At 38.9% G+C, this 24,230-nt stretch overlaps 1 protein-coding gene across 1 annotated transcript in view; it reads right to left on the reverse strand.

Moving 5' to 3' along the window:
- The window catches only part of LOC116309971, a 195,486-nt gene that overhangs the window by 160,902 nt on the left and 10,354 nt on the right, over positions 1-24,230 (reverse strand). Inside the window, exon 6 of the mRNA XM_039608020.1 lies at positions 22,695-22,865. Within this exon, the coding sequence (XP_039463954.1) occupies positions 22,695-22,865 (171 nt within the window). The remainder of the gene's footprint in view (positions 1-22,694; positions 22,866-24,230) is intronic.

The raw sequence follows: 24,230 nt of genomic DNA on the forward strand, positions 1-24,230 counted from the left end.
ATGAAAATGCCATGTCACTACCTTCCTCCCTCGCACAGATCAGTCCGTATGTTCATGGTGCCTGCATTTTTTTTCTGGAATATGTTGAGCAAACCTGGAGAAGCTTCAGCTCAAGAGATTATTGCTGTCATTGCTGTAATCTCTCTCTAACTAATTACTGATTACTTCCCCAAAAAAGTAATCCTGTTACTTTACTGATTACTTATTTTCAAAAGTAACTTAGTTACTTTTAAAAAAGATGATTTACAACCTGAATAGGTGATAAAGCGATAGATCTTTCAGCCCATTCATTCTACTTTCTGCCTGATCAATCATATAAAATGTAATCAAATGGAAAAAGCCTCTTTTTAAAATTTGTTTTATTAGTTTTAATCTTTTAACTTTATGCATCAAGCAAAAATTTAATTATATGCAACATTGTCTGACTGGAAGAAATTTGTTTAACATTTAAACCTATTTTCTGCACATTCCAGCACATAAAATAAAATAGGTTTTTGTGTTTACACTCAGTCTTTCAAATAGATGCAAGTAAAACACAGCAGAAAATAAATAAAATCAAAGACTCAGCGGTCCTGTTGCTCTATTTTCACCTGTATAGCAGGAGTGGGGTAGGCGGAGGTTTGCCCTGGTGCAGGTGTGCCGCAGCGGTCAGTTGAAGACTCCGCGAGTTTCTCTGTGAATTTCACATTACGTCGTAGTGCACTCGGTGCTTGCTCGGACGTTAAGGGTTTTTTTCGCTGTAAAAAGAAGTTTTCTTCCCATGCAGTGAACAGCGGACGCTAATGTTTTTTTCACTTTTTACGGAATCAAACTCAAAGTAAGGTCAGTACTTCCACGCTTTAAACGCTGCACGCTCATACTCTCTCCCACACTCGATATATTATCCATTGTTGATCTGTACACAGCTGTTGCCACGAACGTCGCACTCGCTTACGTCATTGTCATGAGACGCTCTCGCAAAAAAATCACGGTTTTAGTAACGCAGTAATGCAGCGTTCCTACGTGAAAGTAATGGTAATCTAATTACCTTTTTTGCAATAGTACTCCCTTACTTTACTCGTTACTTGAAAATAGTAATCGGATTACAGTAACGAGTACTGCCCATCTCTGACAATAATTACATTTTATTTTGATTATATAAGTAATGTAACTTGAAAAAAAAAGTTGTGGAAAGCCTAAACTTAGTTTCACAGTAATTAAATCTATCACACCCTCTCATCTTCAGACAACAGTAACACATTTCCCAGCGATTTGGTGGACTGCCTCTATGTGGTTAAGGTTGGATTTATTTGCAACCACCATATTCAACTAACATTAATGGTACGACTACATGGTAAGATATGGTAAGACTACAGTACTCTCTGTATATAGTAACCATTATCCCTAATGTAAATATGTAAAAAAAAATTGTGTATGTTTCTGTTCTGTGTCCTGTGTACTGTTTGTTTGTATATGTGTCTTTTTGGCTGCTGTTACAACCAAATTTCCCCTTGTGGGACAATTAAAGGATTATTCATTTTCTATTCTATTCTCTATTCTAAGATGTATACATGACCTTGTGGCTGGGGATTGAGTCCCCCTAAAAGTTTGATCCCAGAGTTCCCCCCTATCTCTGTATAAGCTTGTTTTGTAATATGTAGTAGAACACTGCTGAGCTTTGATGTGATTATTACGTTGGATTAATGGAAGTGAGTGGTTCAACATGGACAGTGAACAGCGAAGAAGAAGGCACCCTTGAATTGTTCTCTTGTGACATTTGAAAATGGTCATTGATAACTATGGCCTGTGGTGAGTTATGTTGTTGATGTATTTTGATCCACTTACTTTATTTACATTTAGGAAGGACTTTAAGTGTGTGCGTGTGTGTGTTTGCTTTTTTATTTTGTGTGACAAACACACCTTTGGAGCGTGTATCTACTTTTGATCTGCTTCACTGTGAGGACTTGATGCGGGATGTTTCAAAGTCAAACATGATAAGAAAACTCTGATTTTAAGCACATGAATAAATGTTATTCAATATTTAACTGCCTGTTGCAGTTAAACATTAACCTCTGAGATTTAAAGTAGGCTTTAAATTAGTGACGCTGAAACACAAAGATAACCATAAAATGCAGGTTTAGGAGATGATAAACGGATATTTAATATGTTTGCTGTACATGTATTTGTCTTGTTATTCTCACATTATATAAATATTTGTTAGTCTATGGACTGACTTTGCTGACAAATGTATGTACATCCTTATACTTTAACCAAACGCATGTAAAATTAATTTTAAACATTTTAAATGCAGTAAGGCAATAAACAAAAACACACAGAGCATCCTGAAAGTATTCAAAGCACTTCACTCGTTCCACATGCGTCATTGTCATGTTACAGCCATATTCCAATATGGGTTCATTTGGGTTCACAGGAGAGTATCTAAAAACTGAGCTTACGTGCATCCTGTTTTGGTGCATCAATTGATCATCTGTCAGATCTTTCCACAACTTAATTACAGTCCACCTATGGAAAAATCATTTGATTGTTGATGATTTCGTATAACTTATGATTTGTTAATGTCCCATAGTTGACGGTGCATGCCAGCGCACAAACCAAGCCATGAAGTCCAAAGAATTACAGTATATGTAGACTTCTGAGACAGAACTGTTTCTAGGCAAAAATCTTAGGGAAGAGTACAGAAACATTTCTGCAGCACTGAGGTGCCAGTGACCACTACGGTCACCATTATCATTAAATGCAGGGCTCTAGAGTGAGACCAGTTTGGTCGCAAATGTGACCTAATTTCTCTATCAGCAATGAATAAATAATTAAAAAATGGGGACCTGACTGGACTGACAGGAGTTGACTGACTTGACTGACTTAACACCAACATGCAAGATTCCACTTCCACCCAGACATGACAAAGGGGTGGATGTGTGGGTGTGTTTTTCTCTGTTTTTGCAGGAGCAGGAGGATGACAGATACCAGAGGGGGAGACCAGAGGGTCACAGGAGAATGTGGGCCCTAATGATTTAACCTTTAACTGCTATTTTTGTGTGAAGGAAACCGTGTTTACAGGCTATGTGTTGGTGATGCAATTACACTATGTTGTTGGGAAAATGTTGAAGATTACTGTGAGAATGTGTAAAGGCCATGTGGCAAAAGAGGGTTTTCTGAGGAGGTTTCATTGTTAAATCACAGGTGGAAAGAGGTGAAGTGATGGAAGAAGAGACTGAGATACAGATGCAGACTAAGGCTATGCGAGAGGCGACAAGAGGATCAGTGAGGAGTGGAGACCACCTCCAGCTGACGACCCGCAGAGAGCTGTGCCAATAGGCTTCCTAGAGAGCATTGACAGAAGATGGTGGACAGCAGAATGGGCATCTGAAGGATAAGGGGAGCGTGCCAAGCTCCAATCAACAGCGCAGAGGAAGTTCAGGGATGGCATCATGATTCCGTAAACAACACAGCAACCAGAAGCTATGGCGGTGACAGGAAATGACTGCCGGCAATTTCCCAAGGATTATCACCTAATGCTTTTTCACTGTGCCATGCAGAGGTTGACACTCTACAGAGGGTCTTCCTTTGTGTCATTGTTGTTGTCATTTGCATCATGAACACTTCTGCAAGACTGCTGCTAAAATTTTGAGCCATGGGCGTTGTCATGACTCAACAGGAGGGAGCAGCATAACAGCAGTAAAACAGAAACAACTGCATCCAATTTCCTATTAAAAAAAAAATTCTGCAAAGATGAAAGGACAGTAGAGGAGTCGTAAATGCAGATAATCCTCCAGGTGGCTTTATCCCCCCACAGGAAGAATGCCTGCAGTGAGAAGATTTGGGGGTTGATAAAGGCCATGTTGCTCACCATGCCAACAGCTTTAAAAATTGCGGAAAGACTAACGTGGATTCATCAGAGCCACTGCAATAAGATCACGCACCTTGACGCTGAAACCGAGTAAGCGGAGGTAAAAGTCCAGCTACAAAGGGGGAAGAAAGCCTCTAGTGCTTTCTGTCTCAAACCCGGTGAAGAAACCAACGACTCCCTTACCTTTAGTCAGCAACAAGGACGACAGCGTGGCTCAGCACAGGATTGGCTCGCATGGCTGACATCTGGACCCTGGTGGCATATGCTGTTGAAGATCTTGACCCCAGTATTTGTTGTTTTAGTTCTTATGTTTATTGCTGTGACCTGTATTCTCCCCTCCATAAAAAGCATGATACAAAGGATGGTGATAATACCTTTATTTACTACACATTAGCCCAGGAGGACCCAAAGAAGGACATCGAAGATTGTGTTTAAATGAAGTAAGCATTGAAAATGCACCTGAAAGTGATGCTGTACTGATAATTGAAAATACAAGCTTTTAAAATGTCAAACAGGAGGGAAGAATGTTAGGTTTAATGTATGTGTTGTAGGTTGCCATTTGAAAAGCTACATATTGCCATTTTAAAAGCTAGAATGCTTTTGGTTGCTCCCTATGTACCCACGAATATGAGTATGTGCACGACCTTCAAAAAGGGAACAAGCAGCCTTGAGAAGAACAGACTCTACTCAATGAAGGAAGCCACCTGGCGGGACAAGATAACAACAACGTCCTGGGAGGGCTGCACTCACATCGTATAACTTGCACAACACACTTTGTAACCATATATAGTAATTTGTCTTAGTTAATACAGCAAAAAGCTTTATGAATATTCATGTGTGTAAACAATAAAAACAACCTGCAGGGGGAAGCAAGTTGAAGTGGGTTGGAGACAACTGCTTCCCTCTCACGAGTGAAAACTTGAGCTCTGTGTGACCTCGTTCCTGAGTGAGTTTCTGTTTATCCAGCAGTGTCAGGGGTAAAACTCTGACAGTTATATCCCTGTTTAAGGCGTCCTGATACCCTGGACTCAGCTGTTCCGAAGCAGAGTCCACATCAAAGCTATCCACGCTAAACAAGTCTGTGTAAAAGGCCACTGTATGCCTTCTCATCTCAGCTGGATCTGTGGTCACCTTTCCATCCGAAAGCCAAAGACACACCATTTGCTTTCTCTGGACCAGAGGGGGAGAGCAGCCTTTGTTTCCTGTGATTTCCTGTGATTGGGAAAAAAACAGTTTCTAATCAGAGGAAATTTATTTTGAGTGTCTTCATAGTTTTATTTTTGAGATACACCAATTTTTATATACTGCAGGAAAAATGAAAATAAATATTATAATACAAATTTGCAAAAAAATCAGCATGTGCATCAAAATAATCTATTTCCAGCAGTGCAATTTGAGTTCTAAGCATCCCAGAAACTATACAGAAAAGCATAAAGCCAAATATGACTTTTAAAACAACAGTACAGGCTTATAAGGCCTTGAAGGTAAAAACCTACATTTTCTGCGAAAATGACGTTCACGCTGACGTCTATTCCAACCTAGGAAGTGTTACAAACAGCTGATCGGCAAAGCGTGTTTCTGGAATATAATGTTTTTGTTGCTGCAAGCGCTTTTTATGCAATTTTTGCAAAGCTTTATGTGGAAGGAAACCATGACCTAGGACAAGCTAATGGCATAACATGTAAGTACAATTCCTCCGGTTTCATATCCCCCAAAAATTATTGCGCTACCTTACGTGGTTCCAGTTCTACAGAGATTTAAAAATACTTACGCAAAACGGAGTGTGCCCGCTCCGACCGGTTTTAAAGGGTTAAAAGGACATGCTATGTGGAAGTTAACTGATTAACTTCCACAGTTTTTACATGAAAAGCTCACATCAATAACACTGTATTATATATATTAATGTTTTCAACTGGTGGATGGAGGTTAAATTGCTTTCATTTACAAAGCAGCTGCCCTGCTGTAACACTCAGTTTTGCCAGTAGGTGGAAGCAACTCTGAGTCATGTCCCTTTCTAAATTCACTGCAAGGTTTAAAGCTCTGTGCTGTGATCCAGAACGAAGTTCAGTCTGGGTCATAAGTTTGAAGGTTTTCAGACACTAAAACACCTCTGTTTTCATGGTGAAGTCCTGAGCATGATACTACATATATTTCCCTGGGAGAGGAGTAATAAATGCTACTAAATACATTTCTGTATTTTTTTGTTTTGAAATTCAACCCTTAATTAAAGGAATGGAGTAAAGAGAAAATGTAAACCGCTTTTGGATGTTGGTTATTGTGTGACAAGGAAATAAAAAGATGCACATGCATCCTGCTAATGAAGCTTTTCTGTACAGTTTACAGCCACTGAATGACGTTCATGTTGTTTTATGTATTTGGCTAGGGTTTAACTCATTTTGGGATCATTCATTTTCTACAATAAACACAAGTGTGTATCAGCCAGAACCTGACCAGCCAAACTTTCCATTTGACTTTCTTTATTAAACCCAAAGAACTACTCAAGGAAAATATCTCAGACCAACTGCAGACAAAAAAACTAAATCACTGCTGTGAGAACAAGAGTCAAGTTGCTGAAGACATAAAAACATGAACAAACAGTTCATGTAGAGTGCTCACATGACTCTACATAGAGCCCTACCTAACTGGTACACATGATTAGACCTAAATCATCCTTTCAGCATCCTTTTAGTCCTATTGTTCATTGTTTATGTACAAAATCATCTTAAAAATGTTAGTATGAATGTTAGCGAGATCAGTAAAAAGTCAATCATAAAACGACTGCAATGTCAGTCCTTGTCTCCGTGGCAGTTTGTGGCTCAGCTGCAGAGGATCCAGGAAAGGCTGACTGTCAAAGCTGATATCCAGTACAATAACCATTTCCCTATTTCAGTAGCTGTTGGGGCCTGAAAAAGGAGGGACAGAGCTGTGTGTGATACAGAGCTGAACTGAAGTGTGAAGCGGGAAAGCTGCTAAAACCAAACTGGTGAAAACAAATTGTAAATAAGCAAGCACTCATCTTGAACCATTGAGTGCTTGGGTCCTTCCTATCACAGTCTCATGTAATTAATTTAGTTTAGATTAACTTCATTAAAGACACACGTGTCCATAGCAAAAAAAAAAGGAAAAAAAGAAATGTAAACAAATTCCAGAGTGGGCTACGGGCTAGAACACTAATGGTTCCATAACTTCCAATAAAACCTAACTGAACATAGTGCATGGTCAGCCAAAGATACAACTGTGTGTCAGTGTCATGGTCCGGAGTCTGTGACTCCGTGTTTATGTTAGTTTATTATTATTCTGTGGTTTTGGTTGTTTTGGGGTTCTCGTACGTTCCTTGTTCACGTTTCATGTTCTGCGTTCCCCAGTCTGTGTGTAGTCTGTGTGTCGTGTCATTGCGTGTATGTGTCTCCTGTTTTATTGTGAAGGTCTGCGTCTTATGTGAGTGTGTTCAGTTTGCCTCCCTTGTCTCGTCACGTTTATCACTCCCAGGTGTGTCCCCCACCTATGTGCGTAATCTCCCTGTGTTCTCTGAGTGTATTTAAGTCGTGTCTTCTGTCTTAGTAGTTGCTGGTTCGTCTGTGTTATTTCCCCTCCATTTTCCTGTGTATTCTGGCCGCATCATTCTCCCTGCAAGTCTGCATCTTGGGTCCGTTACTAATCCACACACGGCCTGCCTCGGCACCCGTGACAGTCAGATTGTGAAATATAGCATGACAGGTAGGTACTCCAACACTAACAAACATTGGGTTTGCACTGCTCCACCTTGGCATCTTTACAACCCTAGATTTCTCTTCAGCACTGTAGCCAGGCTGACAAAAGTCAGAGCACTGTTGATCCGACCGATCAAAGTTAAGCTGCCACAAACTGCTCCTACAGAGATGCTGTTCAGCTTTATTTAACAAGTAAATCTCACCTGGATGGACCGAAAAGAGGAGTCAAAGAGAAAACTGAGTCCAGCTGAGCAATAGAGATGTACCAGTTGACATTTAAGATGCAAATCTGTGGATTCAACACTTTCCAAAGGCTGCTGGTGTTTTCTGTCCATAACAGAGCACCTATTTTGTCTCCCTATCACGATTAAATTGAATGTAAGTTTTCAGATAGAGTTGAAAGAGACTGACCCTAGAAATCCGTCTTCATGCGTCTTCCTCACCTAATTTCAATACATAAATCACCAGCTGTTGGTATGCCTGCCGTTCATGTGACCTCAGTCACCAGGTTTGAGTTTACAGCGCCACTGTGCAGAAGCATCACGCATGCGATTGGGTGACAAAAACCTCACAAAGAATTTGTTTCTATGTATGAGTGAGCACTCAGCCTCTTTAAATGTCAGGTCATGGATACAGGCCAACACAAATTAGTCATTTCTGCTGTTACACTTCTGCTGTGGGTTTACTTGTATTTATTCTTCCTCGAAGGCTGGCAACCAACACAAGGTCATCACCTACTTGTTTTGAAGGAGACTTTAGAATTCAAGCAAGTGGTAGGAGTTTCCCTTCCCACAAATAACTTGTACACGATTTTGCACTCCCCACGGATACATTTTATACAACAGCCTTCATTATACTGGAACAAAGATACAAATGTTGTTTTTTTTCCCTCCGCACTACGCCCAAGTTTTGTAAATCAAACAATGGATATGTGATTAAAGTGTAGTCTTTTGGCTTTAACTCAAGAGGGTTCACAAAAATTTTGCATTGACTGTTTAAGAATTAAAGTTTAGTTTCATGGCCAGGTGAAATTGAGTCAAAGTATTGAATTTATGTTTTTATACAGTGGGATGCAAAAGTTTGAGCAACCTTGTTAATAGTCATTATTTTCCTGTATAAATTGTTGGTTGTTACAATAAAAAATGTCAGTTAAATATATCATATAGGAGACACACACAGTGATATTGGAGAAGTGAAATGTAGTTGCTTACACTAATTTTAATGTAATTTAAAATTCGAGGGCCAAAGAGAGGTCAGTAGAAGTGAGGGAGGGCACCACTGGGCTAACAAAAATAAAAAGCAAAACAATCATTGCAGCTCAGCAACACCAAAAAACCCTAAAAGACCAAATATGATATTTAAAGTGCATGATGACAGAACTATTTCCATGTTTACAAAATACTACTTTGAAACTTCTGACCAATTTCCAATTTTTTAACCATTTCACTGTGGAACTGGAATCTAATACTCTACATTTTAGCTTTCTTGTTTTGTTAAGTAAAACATCTGCATAATACTTCCACCTCTGGATAGCATGTAATTGGAATTTAAGAAGGGTTTATAAATTATTATTTACTTTTTTTTTTTTTTTATAAATTTGTGTTTCAGTCCTGGTTCTTACATATTTAATACAAATCCTACCAATTTGATCACGTCTTAACCAGGGTACACTGTAATCAATGCACATTCTTTTTTTTTTTTCTTTACAAAATCCACTATCACTTGTCATTCATTCTGCACTTGACCACCATACTTCCTACAGGTCGTCGTCCCTTCAGTTCCTTTCACCTGTGTACCCACTGATGTCTGTATTACATCTTTTTGCATTAAAATTACCCTACTACCCTGATTCCCTTAGGCATTAGCATCAGACAGTGCCACTGCCATGCAGATGACACCCAACTTTTTCTATCCATGAAGCTAGATGACACACACACGCCAATTAGGTAGGCTGGACCAATTAGCCCTGAAAATACTAGAATTATGGTATCTAACCAGATTCTTACTCTGGATGGCATAGAGTATTTAAAAGTAGAATGGGAGGCAGAGCCTTCAGTTTTCAGGCCCCTCTTCTATGGAACCAGCTTCCAATTTGGAGTCAGAAGAGAGACATTATCTTTACTTTTAAGATTAGGCTTAAAACTTTCTTTTTTGACAAATCATATAGTTAGGGCTTAACCAGGTGACCCTGAATTCTCCCTTAGTTATGGTGCAATAGGTGCAGGTTGCTGGGGGATTCCCATGATGCATTGAGTTTTTCTTCTTTAGTCTCCTTTCTCACTATGTGTCTACTGAATCATACTTGTTATTAATCTCTGTCTCTCTTCCACAGCATGTCTTCTATCCTGCCTTCCTTATCTCACCCCAACCGTCACAGCAGATGGCCGCCCCTCCCTGAGCCTGGTTCTGCCGGAGGTTTGTTCTTGTTAAAAGTGAGTTTTTCCTTCCCACTGTTGCCAAAGTGCTTGCTCATAGGGAATCATATGATTGTTGGGTTTTTCTCTGTATGTATTAATGTAGGGTCTACCTTACACCATAAAGCACCTTGGGGTACCTGTTGTTGTGATATGGTGCTGTATAAATAAAACTGAATTGAATTGCTGTATTTGTTTTCCATGTCCCTATTATGGCAGAAAAGCTTGAATCAACCTCTAGTGCTTTGCCTCCCTTTCAACTGGTGTCCTGTGCACACATTACCTTCCTTCTCTCCATTATATCAGCCTGCTCTGTCTTTATATAGTCCATATATTTAAAGTCCCTGTTCTCATCACAAAGCTCTTGCTTTTCCTTCTCCATCATGTCTTCAGAAAATTGTAGACTGTTTCACAATGCAAAGAAGGGAACTGTCACGGACCCGGCTCTGGGGACTCGGGGTCCGTGGGCAGTGGGGACTATGACTGTTGTTGTTGTTGTTGTTGTTATTATTATTATTATTATTATTATTATTATTATTGTCATTATTATTTGGTGTGTTGTCTGCACTGCCTCTGTGCGCATCTGTATGTAGGCAGGTATGTGTGTATGTTGCCTTTCTTCTGTGGCCAAGTTACAGGCACCTTCAGCCCTGGGGGCGTGGCCTGGCTTGAGGACTGGCCACACCCGAAGTCCTTGCCACACACCTGCTTCTCATCTGGGCTCGTCGGGGGAGCTATTTAGATGAGAGATGGAGCTTCCACCGACACTGGATTATTGCGTTTGACTTCACGTCAGTCTTCAAGCATAGTCAGAGAGTGTGAGTGTATGCCTGCTGGGATAAGTGTGTAACGGCTGCCTCTATTGTTTTCCCTCAGGAGGAAGGTGGGACGAGAAGGAGCAGTGAGCACGGGGAGTGCAGGGACACTGGAGCAGAGAGCACTACACTGGGACTCTTCTGGGAAGAAGACACAACACGGGAGTCTGGGAAACTGGGGAATTTATTGTTGCTTACGTCACCACTCTGTAAATAAACATTGTTGCACTGAAGAGTCCGGCGTTTGGCTCCTGTTTCCCCACCTCCCCACGGTCTGCCAGCCAGACCGTGACAGGATGAGGAAGAAAACACAAGGGAACAGAGAGACTGTTGTGGAATTACAGGGATTATTTTACATAACCATCATCTTATCATTGCATTAATTATCATTTCATCAAAGTGTTTATTGAAGCTGCTGGCATTATGTTATAATTTATATTATAGGGGTTATCATAATCAAATATTAACATGTTTATTACAGGTGCAGTTATAACTACTTTAAAATGATTGAGTTAAATATATATATATCATAACTCATATGCTGAGTATATTGTTACAGTAAAATAGTAGCTGAGCAAAGGCCTGAATGTATTCAGCTTCTTGTGGTATTTGAGTTTGCCTAGTTACAGGTGACAGAAGGATGTCCAGTCCATGGTGACCTCAAAGGCCTTAGGTCATCACCATATTCGGAAGAGTATGCCACAAGGAGGAACCTCTGTGTTTGCATTTAATTCTTAAAATACATGAATGTTCTGTACATGCAAATTATGTGCTTGTAAACGCAAGAAGGGGCGTTACAATACCCTGATGTTATAAAAGCAATCTAGAGTGTATTTTGGGTAGAGATGTACAACTGTTTTGCAGTTTGCACCTCTCCACGCTGCGTGCATTCATTAAAATCAATTGTTTGATTGACCTCTTCTGGACCATCATTGTTTTACTCTCATCCTCAATTTCGGACGCGTAACATTTGGTGCATTGGCCGAGGGTTGAGGGAGAAAAGGTGGAGGATGAGACTGAGAGGGTCCAAGGTGCTCAAACAGGCAGACACGAGTCAGTGGTCGAAGTGAGTGGACATAAGCCGGCTTATTCAAAGGTAAGGCACTACCTGTTGAATTATTTCCAAACAGTGCTGAATTGGTTATGACAAAATTAAAAGTCTACTCACTGAAAATTACTGGTAAAGGTCTGTTTTGATTTTGGTGAAAATCTCATGAGAAGTTGAAGTTGAAGTAATGATAATGTAAGGTTAAGTGACAGTACTGATTAAAGGAAAAGCAGTTGGACTGCTACGAGGATTTAAATGCAGTTGGACTGCTAAGGAAAGAGAATTTAAAGTAGTTGGACTACTGAATTTAGGAAATAGGTCATTTGAAATCTGTATATGGTCATACAGTTATAATTGAATACAAAGCTGGGCTTGGGCATCAATAAAGTGGGTTGGTGGTTTCATAGGATGTCTTTAAAAACGTAATTAAATTCATGTAGAACGGAACTGTGGAAAGTTCTAGGAAGTGCATCGCTCAGAGGTAACGCTTGCGGAGTCAGGGGACGCTTAGACTCCGTCCTCAGTTGAGGATAGTCAGTTGGTCACTGTGGAGCTTGGGGCACTCCAGAATAACTAGTGGTTGGACCACTTTGCCGTTTGGATTATGCACTTTTTTGGGTAGTAAAGGTTGGACCTTGGGCGTTGGACGCTTTTAAATTGACTTAGGAACTTTAGCAATTAGACCAGACACAGGTTGGACCTGATACTGGGTCATTGATTATCAAAACTTGGAGTTTGTCCCTTGGAGGGTTAATTCAAATTTTGTCTAAATTATGTAGGTTGTGCAATTTAAGGCCTTGTAAATATTATTTAATTTATCAGACGTCTCTGTGTTATAATTTCTATGTTTGTATATAGGCTCTGTCTGCCACGGGCACTGCAGCAGGCTGGTTATTTTGAGAGTGTGTCTGTGTCTATGTAAATGAGATGCCTGTGACTTATTTAGAGTGACATTTCCTGTTTACTAATGAGTGGCTAATGACTGACTGCAGAGCCAGGGTTAAGGACGACTTCAATCTGTGTTTTAAGGGAAGAAATGCAGTTTATGTTTATTATATTTGTGTGACTGTTGTTGATTATGATAAGTATTTCATGATAACTGTAGAATATGAGTATGGGGTTTGCTTGACACGTGTCTGTACTAGGTAAAACTGTGTAAGACTGATAGGAAGTTTATAGAGACTGCTACACATGGCTGATGCCTGTATTTAAGACGCTGGAGTTGTTTATTACAATATTGTAAGTAAAGTTTTATTTCTTGCCATGACTGTATGACTTTTGCGGGGTTTTGAGATAGGATACATAAACTGTTGATACTTAAGACCGTTACCTGGGTTCTGACAAGTGAAATTGAATTTGAGATAATTTAATTAATAAAGATGTCTGTAAGCGATGTGTGTTTTGGGGTGTCGAAGTAAGATGTTTTAGGATTTTTAGATGGGTTTTGTTTCAGTTTGAGATAATATATACAGTTACATTTTCTGTGTGTGTGTTGTTGAGTGACAACATGCGCAGTTTAAATTGGGCGCTGTTCCTTCCTCTTTTTAGTTTCAAAACACAAAGGCTGTTAGATTAAAAATTACCGTGAGTAACGGTTTGACTTTTGACGAGGGAAATAATATGCTTACTTGTGGGTCTATGAAGATATTTGACCTTGACTGATGTTATGAGAGGTTGAGTTTATTTTTCTGTTTAAAAACACATAAGTATATGTACTCAGTACACCCACTTAAGAAATTATTGTGTGACTGATGCTACAAAACTGACCTAAAGAATGGTGATGTGTGAAAGAGCGCTATTAAAATGTGTGTGTCTGGGACAGGAAATGCATGCCCATAAAAGGAACTGAGTGTGTACAGAAAGAACACAGAGGGATAGATGAGTTAACTCTAGGCACATGAAGCAAATGAAGCCTTTAAGAAAAATGCATATATTACTAATTATATGGTTTAGTGTGTCAATACAGGTGGGCGTCTTTCAACTTTGCAACCTTGAGTTCAGCAGCAGAAAAGTAGATTAAAAGAATTGGGAGAATAAGCCAGTCTTTGGCTCGAAATTGTGCAGCTTGAGCTCTCACTTTGTCCTTGACCCGAGAAGAAACGCAAAGGACAGTCAATTTCCTGATGAAGATCGATAGAACATCGTGGATGTGAAGAAGTAACGGAAGCTAAAAGACAGTGCAGGCGAAAGCAGTAACACTGACAACGACTGATGAGTCCAGCAGCATGGAAGAAAGCACGTGATGCAACATGCATGCTGGTGAAGAACAGCGTGATATGTCTGCTTGAAGGCACTGACTGTCATATTTGCCAAGCTTGGAGCAATCTTGGAAGAAAAGACTGAAAAGATGGATGCAGAAGAAAACACAGCAAATGAAAATAAGACGGAAGGAAGAGGAAATACTGAAAGATCAAAACAGAGAAGAAACCGACTGTGTTTGCTGGGGCTCTGAAGCCCGAACAGGACACTGTGAATGAAAAAGGACCAGTGAGAGATGAAGCTGGACGAGTTTGACTGCGAGAAGATAGGAGATGATTGGATTGAAATTGAACCCTGAACTCGGGATAGTTTAGGGATGTCCACCATATCACAACAAAGAGGTAAACAATACAAAAGGTAAAGATAATCAAAATAACTGACAATTATATTAATGAATAGAAAACACACATATACCAATTGTTACATGTGAGATTATTTTTGAAACGAATCAGAAGTGAGATAGTTTGAATCTAGAGCTCAGTGAAAAGATGCATAAATTAAATATGAATACATGAAAATGCAATGAATATATAAGGATGCAATGAAGAAAACAGCTTACACTGCATTTACATGACCACATAACGCAAGGAAGAACACGCTTACATACATGGCATAATTGGTATTTTTGACTAGAAAAAGAGAAATGGGTCGTTTAGGCGTCCGTGATAATAATGAGAATGTTTTAGTTTGTTATTTTTAGGGGCAAGCAGACCTGGACCAATTCTCCAGATCCAGGAGTCGGATGAAACTACAGGTTAACATGAATGGATATGTTAAGGCAAGTTTCTGGTTGAATTGTTTACAGTGTCCAGGAACCTGACAGCAAGCCCTAACTGGTGGTGGAAGACCAGCAGGGCTGTGATTTAAGGTGGGGAAGTAAAATTTGGGTTAGTGATTGGGGGACGGAGAAAACTGACTCTTTAACTGGAGAATGGGAAAGTGTCTGTGAGACTGTGAAGCCATATATGCAAAATAGCACACACAAACATACGCGATGAAGATTGGCTTGCTACTTGTATGAGTGATAGAATGGTGTGAATGTTGAATAAACTGATTAAACTAGTTTAAAAGGGTGACTTAGCAGTGCTTTTGCACTGAGTGATCAAAACAAGTGATTAGTATAGAAAGAAAATGAAAATAATTGAATAGTGGCATGAGGTTTAAAAAAGTATTTCTTTTGCCAAGTTAAATTGTTGAGATATGGCTGAGTATGGAAAAAGTTTGAGAGCTTGTGTGAATGTGGACAGAGGAGCTTGCTGTGTGTGTGTGATTGAGGCCTTAAAGGAGGGGTAGATTGTTCAGAGGTGCAAATTTAATTAGGAGGTTTATAAATTAGTGTTGACACATTGTTGTAAGGTGTTAGGCTGAATCTGAGTATGGTAAAGTGCTTAACCGGGGTTATTGTTGTGTACGAAACGGTGTAGCTTTTGGCGAGGTTTTCGGTGTGTTGAACGGGTGAAATTTAAGATTGTTTCAGATTTTTGAGGCTGTTGTTTTATTTCCAGAGAGGGTGGTTGATTAAGACATGGATATCTCTGAGAGGGGCCCCAAAAATTTTTGTAGTAGTAAGTGCACTCAGGAAAAAACCTGTCAGGTGATTTTGTTTGGTACTTTGATGAGCTAATAATCAGCTCTCTTTTTTCATTTTTGTTCTAAGCAGGCCCGGAAGAGAATGAACCGACGGCGCTGACAAAATTACCAAGTACGAAAATCAGGTGGGCTTTACAGAATTATAATTGATTACAATCAGAGACTGATTGGCGGCAAGTCTCTGTCTAAAAATGATTGCAGCGTGTCAATCCAGTCAAAATATAGAGAACTATTTTCCTAAAAAGGAAAACGAAATAAAACAAATGATTGAGCTCATTTTGCTGATGTGGAGCATCTGATGACGTGCGCGGAAGGCTGCAGATCAGCAAAAAATATCATGTGTGAATGCATGGGAGTGAATGTGAGTGATGGGACCAAGAGGGGAAATAAATAAAAGGTTGACAAACAGGACAAGTGGGAGACTTAAATCTGGGGATGCTGATTTTGGGATATTGATGTGTGCGTTGAGAAAATTATTTACTGGGGTTGGATTATGTTATTACATTATAGAATGCTAAATGCTAAAAGGGAAACATTGATGTAATTTAAGTTACCATGAACGGAGGGGACACATGATTAATAACTGTTCTGTGTAAGTTTATTTTGGGTTATAACACAGGTTGGATCATCAGTGGAGAAAGTGAGTATAAAAGGTGATGTTCTGGTTAACACACAGGCTTTTGTTTATAGGACGTTTCAAGGATGCAGGCTGTGGATGGAGCCAAGAAAGGATTTGACATGATGATTAATTTGATTTCATTCCTTAAATACAGGTTTGAAGGGCCGGAGCATGTATGCCTAATATGATAGGACTAACCTTTTTCTTTTATTGTCTGATTTGCTGAGTCAGGGGGCGGCAAGAGAGGGTCAGAGCGAAGGTAGTGGACCTGGGAATGGTGTAGTGACGTCTTTGGAAGACGTCAAAAGGGGGAATTGTGGAATTACAGGGATTATTTTACATAACCATCATCTTATCATTGCATTAATTATCATTTCATCAAAGTGTTTATTGAAGCTGCTGGCATTATGTTATAATTTATATTATAGGGGTTATCATAATCAAATATTAACATGTTTATTACAGGTGCAGTTATAACTACTTTAAAATGATTGAGTTAAATATATATATATCATAACTCATATGCTGAGTATATTGTTACAGTAAAATAGTAGCTGAGCAAAGGCCTGAATGTATTCAGCTTCTTGTGGTATTTGAGTTTGCCTAGTTACAGGTGACAGAAGGATGTCCAGTCCATGGTGACCTCAAAGGCCTTAGGTCATCACCATATTCGGAAGAGTATGCCACAAGGAGGAACCTCTGTGTTTGCATTTAATTCTTAAAATACATGAATGTTCTGTACATGCAAATTATGTGCTTGTAAACGCAAGAAGGGGCGTTACAATACCCTGATGTTATAAAAGCAATCTAGAGTGTATTTTGGGTAGAGATGTACAACTGTTTTGCAGTTTGCACCTCTCCACGCTGCGTGCATTCATTAAAATCAATTGTTTGATTGACCTCTTCTGGACCATCATTGTTTTACTCTCATCCTCAATTTCGGACGCGTAACACTGTACAAGAGCAAGAAGAATGGAGTTAACAAATTGTGGTGACATTAAATGGGGGGAAAAAAACAGTTTAGCCAAAAATAAACATAAGAAAACTTTAGTTTAGAAAGCTAAACAGGGTTTAAACGCATGAATACATTTTATTGATTATCTATTTGCCTGTTGCAGTCCAACATCAACCTCCGAGATTTAAAGTAGGCTTTAACTGAAGTCCATCATCATTCCACAGATAACCATAAAATGCAGGTTGAGGAGATGATAAACAGATATTTAATGTTTGCTGGACATGTATTTGTCTTGTTATTCTCACATTATATAAATATTTGCTGACAAATTTATTTTGCACATCCTTATACTTTAACCAGATGTATTTAAAACATTCATTGTAAACATTTTAAAAATAGTAAGGCAATAAACAAAAACACAAAGAGCATCCTGAAAGCATTCAAACCTCTTCACTTATTCCACATATTTTCATGTTACAGCCTTATTCCAAACTGGATTCATTTAATTGCTCACAGGCGAGTATGTACAGCCTTTGCTGTGACACTAAAAATTTGTTTTTATTGATCATCTCTCAGATCTTTACACACCATTATTACAGTCCACCTGTGGAAGATTCAGTTGATTGGATATGATTTTGTATGAGTTATTTGATAATGTCCCATAGTTGATAACATATCACAGCACTGAAAAACACACTGTTGGATCGCTAATGAAACACCACAAGCAAGACAATGTTCAAATGTCATGATCTGTGTGTGGCAATCAGGAGTGCAGGACCCAAAGTGCAGAGTCACGGAGGCAAACATGAACTCAAACTCAGCTTTTACTGCTGGATGGCAAAACAGAACATAAAACTAAATAAACTGGGAATAACTACACTAAACTGGATAGGCAAGGCAGGCGACCTGAACACACAGGATAGGATGATGGCTATCACGACACAGACCAAGGAAAACACAAGGCTTAAATACACAGAGGGAGCAATCAGGAAATGGGAGACAGGAGGGAAACACAGCTTGGAAAAAATCAGCCATAAAGCGACAAGGAAAGCGAAACAGAAAACACTGACATCAGACACGGACCTTCAAAGTAAAACAGGAAGCACACCAGCTGAACTTAAAGACTCACGAGTAGACGCTACCACATCACAGACATGGTAACAAAGGGAACACAGAGACGTGGGACCAGGGCAGGCACAGAGACACAGACTAGACATAAAATAGAGGGAGTGCGGAAACCAAAACCTAAGAACTAGAAAATCACAAATTGAGAAGAACTGGAGGGATAGAAAATACAAGAGAAACCCAAAACAATCGCAGTCAAAAAACACAATAAGAACAAAATAAAAAGTACAAAACCAAAAACACTGGTACAACAACCCAGGCACCCTAACAACAACAGTGAAATTGCAGTAGTGAAATTATTAAAACGTCTCATAGTAAAATAATTAACCAGGACCTACACAAGCAAAGTCTGCTTTAAGTTTAAAGATTAGCTAGATGGCAGCTGTTGTACCTCAAAAGTATCCTTCAACTCAGGGGAGTAACTGGAGGTATAAAATAAGAGCTCATTAGTCCAAATAATGTAGCAGAACTTATTCCAGAGTTTACTGACTCTTGTAAAATAAATGGCAACATCTCTGTGTTTTGAGTGAACATTCTGACTGTGGACTCCTCAGTGGGTTGGTGCGTGTGAAATGAGGACAATGAAACCTGTTTCATAAGATTCTGCTCTGTAACAAATCAAAACTGAGAAACATGTCAGATACTGATGTCAAAAACTAGATAAATGTCCTTTAGATGGGTGAGCTGAATGTTTCACATTGTAGGAAAGTCAACATTTGAGTAATAACACACTGACTGGAGTCATAGGAGTCATCCAGGAATTAAAGGCATAAAGCAGTGGCTGAACTGGAAATTACCTCAGCACACTCTGAGGTCGAGGTGTTTTCCCTCAGACCTGAAAACAAACAGACATTCAACGTCTTGGTAAATCACAAAATAAATAAAGTGATTTTATGCATGTTTGTGTGAGACAGCTAGTGCACATGTCACATCAAACATGATAAATATGGGTAAATATGAATTTAATGATCAAATGTTTACATATAATTCTATATTTCTGAATAACACTCACCATAGTAAAGCATCTAAACAGAAGTCACTCTGTAGGAACATGAGACAGGACCAAGAACAGGTAGCAACAAAATGAATTGTTACATTGTGTTTCTCACAAAGTGAGAAAAGACAATAAAAAACCCGTACTAAACAAACAACATTAAAACTGACTACAAGTTCATTCGGGATTTGTAATTAACTAATTTTTGTTTAGAATTCTTAATCCTTATTCTCTTTGTATGTGTGATTGTTTGTTCTGCAGACACACTGATAAACAGAAACCAAAGAAATATTTTTCCTTCATAATCTAAGTCAAGATAACTGACCTTTTAAACTGTAGTTTACAGTGTGGACTCTCCAGGTAATCATACAGCTGTTTCATTCCTGAACCCTCCAGGTTGTCTACTATTAAATCCAGACGTTTCAGATAGGGGGGGTTGGACTTCAGAGAATTGACCAGAGCAGCACAGTTGTTCTCTGACAAAGTGCAGTTCTCGAATCTGAATAACAATGATGTGAATTACAAAGCGTCATTTTATTACATCACCTTTATCTTATAAGAAACCAAGTGAACGTCTAATGAACTATTGACTACAGCCTACTGCAAACTGTACACATTATTGTCAAGTGCAACAGGCTGCAGAAAAAACACATCTGGCACAGCAGAATCAACTCTCTACACTGATTAAAAATTACCAAACCCCCGTTTGCGAGAAATGTCTCTGTGTTTTCTTCAGGCAGTAATTAAAAAAAAAAAAATTAAACAGTTTAAATGTACTTGCAGCAGTTTTGACGATATTTAGAAAAAAATGAGGACTCCCAAGAGATTTTGTGTCATGGATATGAAACTAGTGAATACATCAGAAGAAAAACAAAACACACAGACATACACACACTACGTTGCCAATTGTAAAACAAAATTAGCACTTTGGGCAACACCCCCCCCAAAAAACAACAACAAAAAAACAACAAAAAAACAGACAAAATCTGAGCATAAAACTGGTTTTATATTCGCATTTCTTCCTCATTGTCATGGTTAACATTGGTTGTTTAGCAAAAAATAAATAAATATTAACAGCAATATTAATATTCTAAAGAGTAACATTCTGAAATATTATGAACCCCAGCTATTTGAACAGCATAATATATTCCTGATATCAATGCTCCCTTCTTCATCCAACTGATTCTGAAGGTGGACTATTTGAAGCATGGATTTGACAAGTTTGACTTCTTTAATCTTCATCCTCTTCTTTACATATATTTAACAGAAGTGTTTTACAGTTGAAGTAGATACATAACAGCACCCTCTATCGTTTAAGAAACAAAAAGGTCTCATGGTCTTTTGACCCAGTGTTTTGAGTTTTTTTTGTCTTTTGTCCATTTGTGTTATTATTGACATTTTAGGTCCACTCTGTTTATTCTATATGCCTGGGTTGTTCTGTTTAGAAGTGTTTATTAGATTTCCCCTTGTGTCTTTGCGCTCTGTGTCTCCCTCTGTGTGTCTATGTTTGTATAGTGGTGTAAGTTCTTGAGTCTTGTTTCCCCTCCTTATTTTTTATTCTGTCGTGTTTGTCCATGTTCCCCAGCTCGTAATGTCCCTCGTGCTCCTTGTTGTTCTCCCTCTCCCTCCAGTCATTGACTCCGTGTACTCCTTATTTTACTTTGATAGTCTCCCAACAGTGTGCGTCATGTAATTTTTGCTCTTCCCCATCCCTCTGTGTAATTTCTGCCAGTCATGCATCCCAGGTTTTTCCTCTTTCCTGTAGCCCTCTGCGTGTTTATGTCAGCATCTCCCTCAGTCCTTTGTCACATTGTCCCTCATAGCTGTGTGTCTTTCTGTGTATTTTCTCAGTGTGATTAGTTCTTAGAATTTCCCAGTTAATTTTTGCATTTATTTGCATTTGGCAATAAAGTTGTGGTTTTTGAGTTAACGCCTTTGAGTTGGCGATGGGTCCTTTTCTGCCTGCACACAGCCATTTCATGACAAAAAGTGGCTTGTCAGAATATCTCATCAATGGCAGAGAAGGTACTTTGTCATAATTGATGGAAACTTTTATCATTGGCTGAGATAGTGGGGAATCAAGTCCACAGATAGAATATGAATTTTGTTAGTTTTTGAAAACAGTGATAATGAGAAGACCCTTCACCACCAGGCAGCAAACTTTCCATCTAAGGCAGAAGAGAAAGAGCAGGAATAAATACACGTGTACGTGTGTATACAGTTATTCCAACTGAACCTTCATCAATCAGCAAAAATGCACAGGAAAGAATGTGCGACACCAACTAGAGACAAAAAGTATGACAAATGGAAAGGCATACTTTCCAATCATGTAGCAGGTTTATCAGAGAAAGTCAGGAAAATGTTATCCAAATATGACATCCCAGTGCATTTCAATCCTAGCAACACCCATTGACAAACACTGGTTGTACATCTGCACCTAAAGGTCACACTTTCAAGCATGCCAATGTTCATATTTTGGAGAGAGAAGACAGATTGCTTGAGAGAGGAGTAAAAAAATGTCACTGATGTCCACTGTGAACAACCATCATTGAACAGAGGTGACGGCTTATGACACCAACTGTTAAGCACCTATTTGAGCTCTTTCTAAACCCTCAGACAAAGTTTAAGCACATGTGTCAGTGTGTATATGTATGTCTCTGTTTATGTGCAAACTGGAGATTGTAACTGTTATTTTCAGTTAATATAATCTTTATATCTTCTAAAAGATATTTTAAGAGAAAAGATTTTGTCCCAAGGTTTTGGAGAGAGTCTTACTCTGTGTGATTTTTTATTAAAACACAAATAACCATCATACAGCTGGTACACATGGATTACACCTAAATCATCTTTTCAAGCATCTGTTTAGTCCAATAGTTTATTCTTTATGTAGAAAATCATCTTAAAAAATGTCAGCATCTAAAAAACCTGCAGGGTATTAGTTGGCTGCTCAAACCTCTGGTCTTTACCTGACCCACGTTGCCCCCTTAATATTTCTAGCTGTCCAATGTTACTGGTTACTTAGTGTTGTGGTGTTGAGGTGAAGATTATTAGATTCCTAGTAATCTGTACAAGTGCTGAATTTCTGTGAATAGAATCATTTGTGCTTATATATTTATACAGTGTCCAAAATTACCCACTAAAATTCAAGTCGTGGTTCCATGAAACTAAAGTATCATATTGGGAAAAAACATGTTGGACTGGTGCATTCCTTTTCTGCACCTTACAGTGCTGGAGTTGGACAAAAGGGGGATACATTTATAGTTCAATTTATTGAAATGCCTTCATAAATAACAATGGATTCAATTTCAGTCAACTGACCTCAGTATCTCCAGTCTACAGTTTGGATGGCCCAGACTATCAAAAAGTTCTTCCGCTGGATCCTGCAGGTTGATAGAACTCAGGTGCAGCTCTCTCAGATGGGAGGGGTTGGACCTCAGAGCTGACGCCACAGTTCCAAAGACTCTCCCCAAGACCCAGACATCATAAAGTCTGTGTTGACATGTAAAATAAAAAATCATGTTATTATAAAAAAAGACACATTATATTTAATTATTCCACTTGATGCAAAAAAGCTGGACACTGTCTCTTCACATCAGTGGTTCAGTTGATCTGATCTGACTGACATGAAACAGTCATGAATAATTCTCCTCTTCTTCTCCAATCTATTACACGGTCATCTAACAGCTTTGACAGATCATCCATATAAACATTAAACAAAAGAGGAGACACTATACTCCCCTGTCTAACCCCATTCTTCACATAAAAAGTGGCAGACACATAGCTACCCCATTATATGTGTGTGAACTGATGGGCATACAAGAATCTGTACCATGTTTAGATTTAAACCCAGACTGGTTATCATAGGTCAGAACATAATGTTCAGTTATCCAAGGTGTTTTCAAGGACCTTGGATAACATGCTAGATAAGGTTATAGGTTGATAATTGTCCTTGCTGTTTATTTTTCCCGCGTTGTCCTTTATAATGGGTACTAACATGACAGCAAGAACTTGGTCTGGCAGAATCCCATGAACTACGAATCCTGTGTAGCAAATAGCATGCAGAGGACAGGGTTTTCCACAAGCAAAATTCAGATGTCAGCAGATATCTTATCTATCCCATATGCGTTATTGTGTTTTAACATTCTAATTATATCGTAAATTCTTCTTGATGACACTATAACATTTTTTTTCTGATTTTGTCTCCTCTGATACCGAGGAGACCTGTTTGTTTTTTCTTGCTATAGAACCATCTTGGACTCGTGTTGTTAAAAGGGAATGTCATCGATCACAACAGAGGTGGAAAAAGGATGAACTGCATGTATCATTTCAAAATCTAAAACGCTACCAGAACTCTGTCAAAGAGGCAAAAAAGGGAATACTTTGCAAATATTATTTCTTACAATAATCATATCCCATGAATGTTGGGAATGGCATCCTTGAGGTTTTCGGTCAGGTTTTAAAACCCTTCATAGCACAGAATCTGCATTATTAAGGGTCTTTATTGACATCCTTCAGGCATGCGATTCTGTTAACCATGTTGCGCTGGTATTGCTTGACCTAACTGCTGACACAGTAGACCACAATATTCTAATACTTGATTAAATCATCGAGTGGGTGTTGTTGGCACTGCACTTAATTGGTTTAGGTCTTATTTGGCAAATAAAACTTTCTCTGTCAGCCTTCTCAGTTCCAAATCATCTTCTGCTTCTCTGTCATGTGACATTCCACAGGGCTCAATTTTAGGGCCACTGCTGCTTTTACTGTATTTATTGCCTCTGGGTTCCATTCTTAGAAGGCATGGGATCCCTTTTTATTGTTATGCTGATGACTACCAAATTTCTTCTTATCTCCATA

Source organism: Oreochromis aureus, linkage group 3 (genome assembly GCF_013358895.1).
Source record: "Oreochromis aureus strain Israel breed Guangdong linkage group 3, ZZ_aureus, whole genome shotgun sequence".
NCBI classification, from domain to species: domain Eukaryota; kingdom Metazoa; phylum Chordata; class Actinopteri; order Cichliformes; family Cichlidae; genus Oreochromis; species Oreochromis aureus.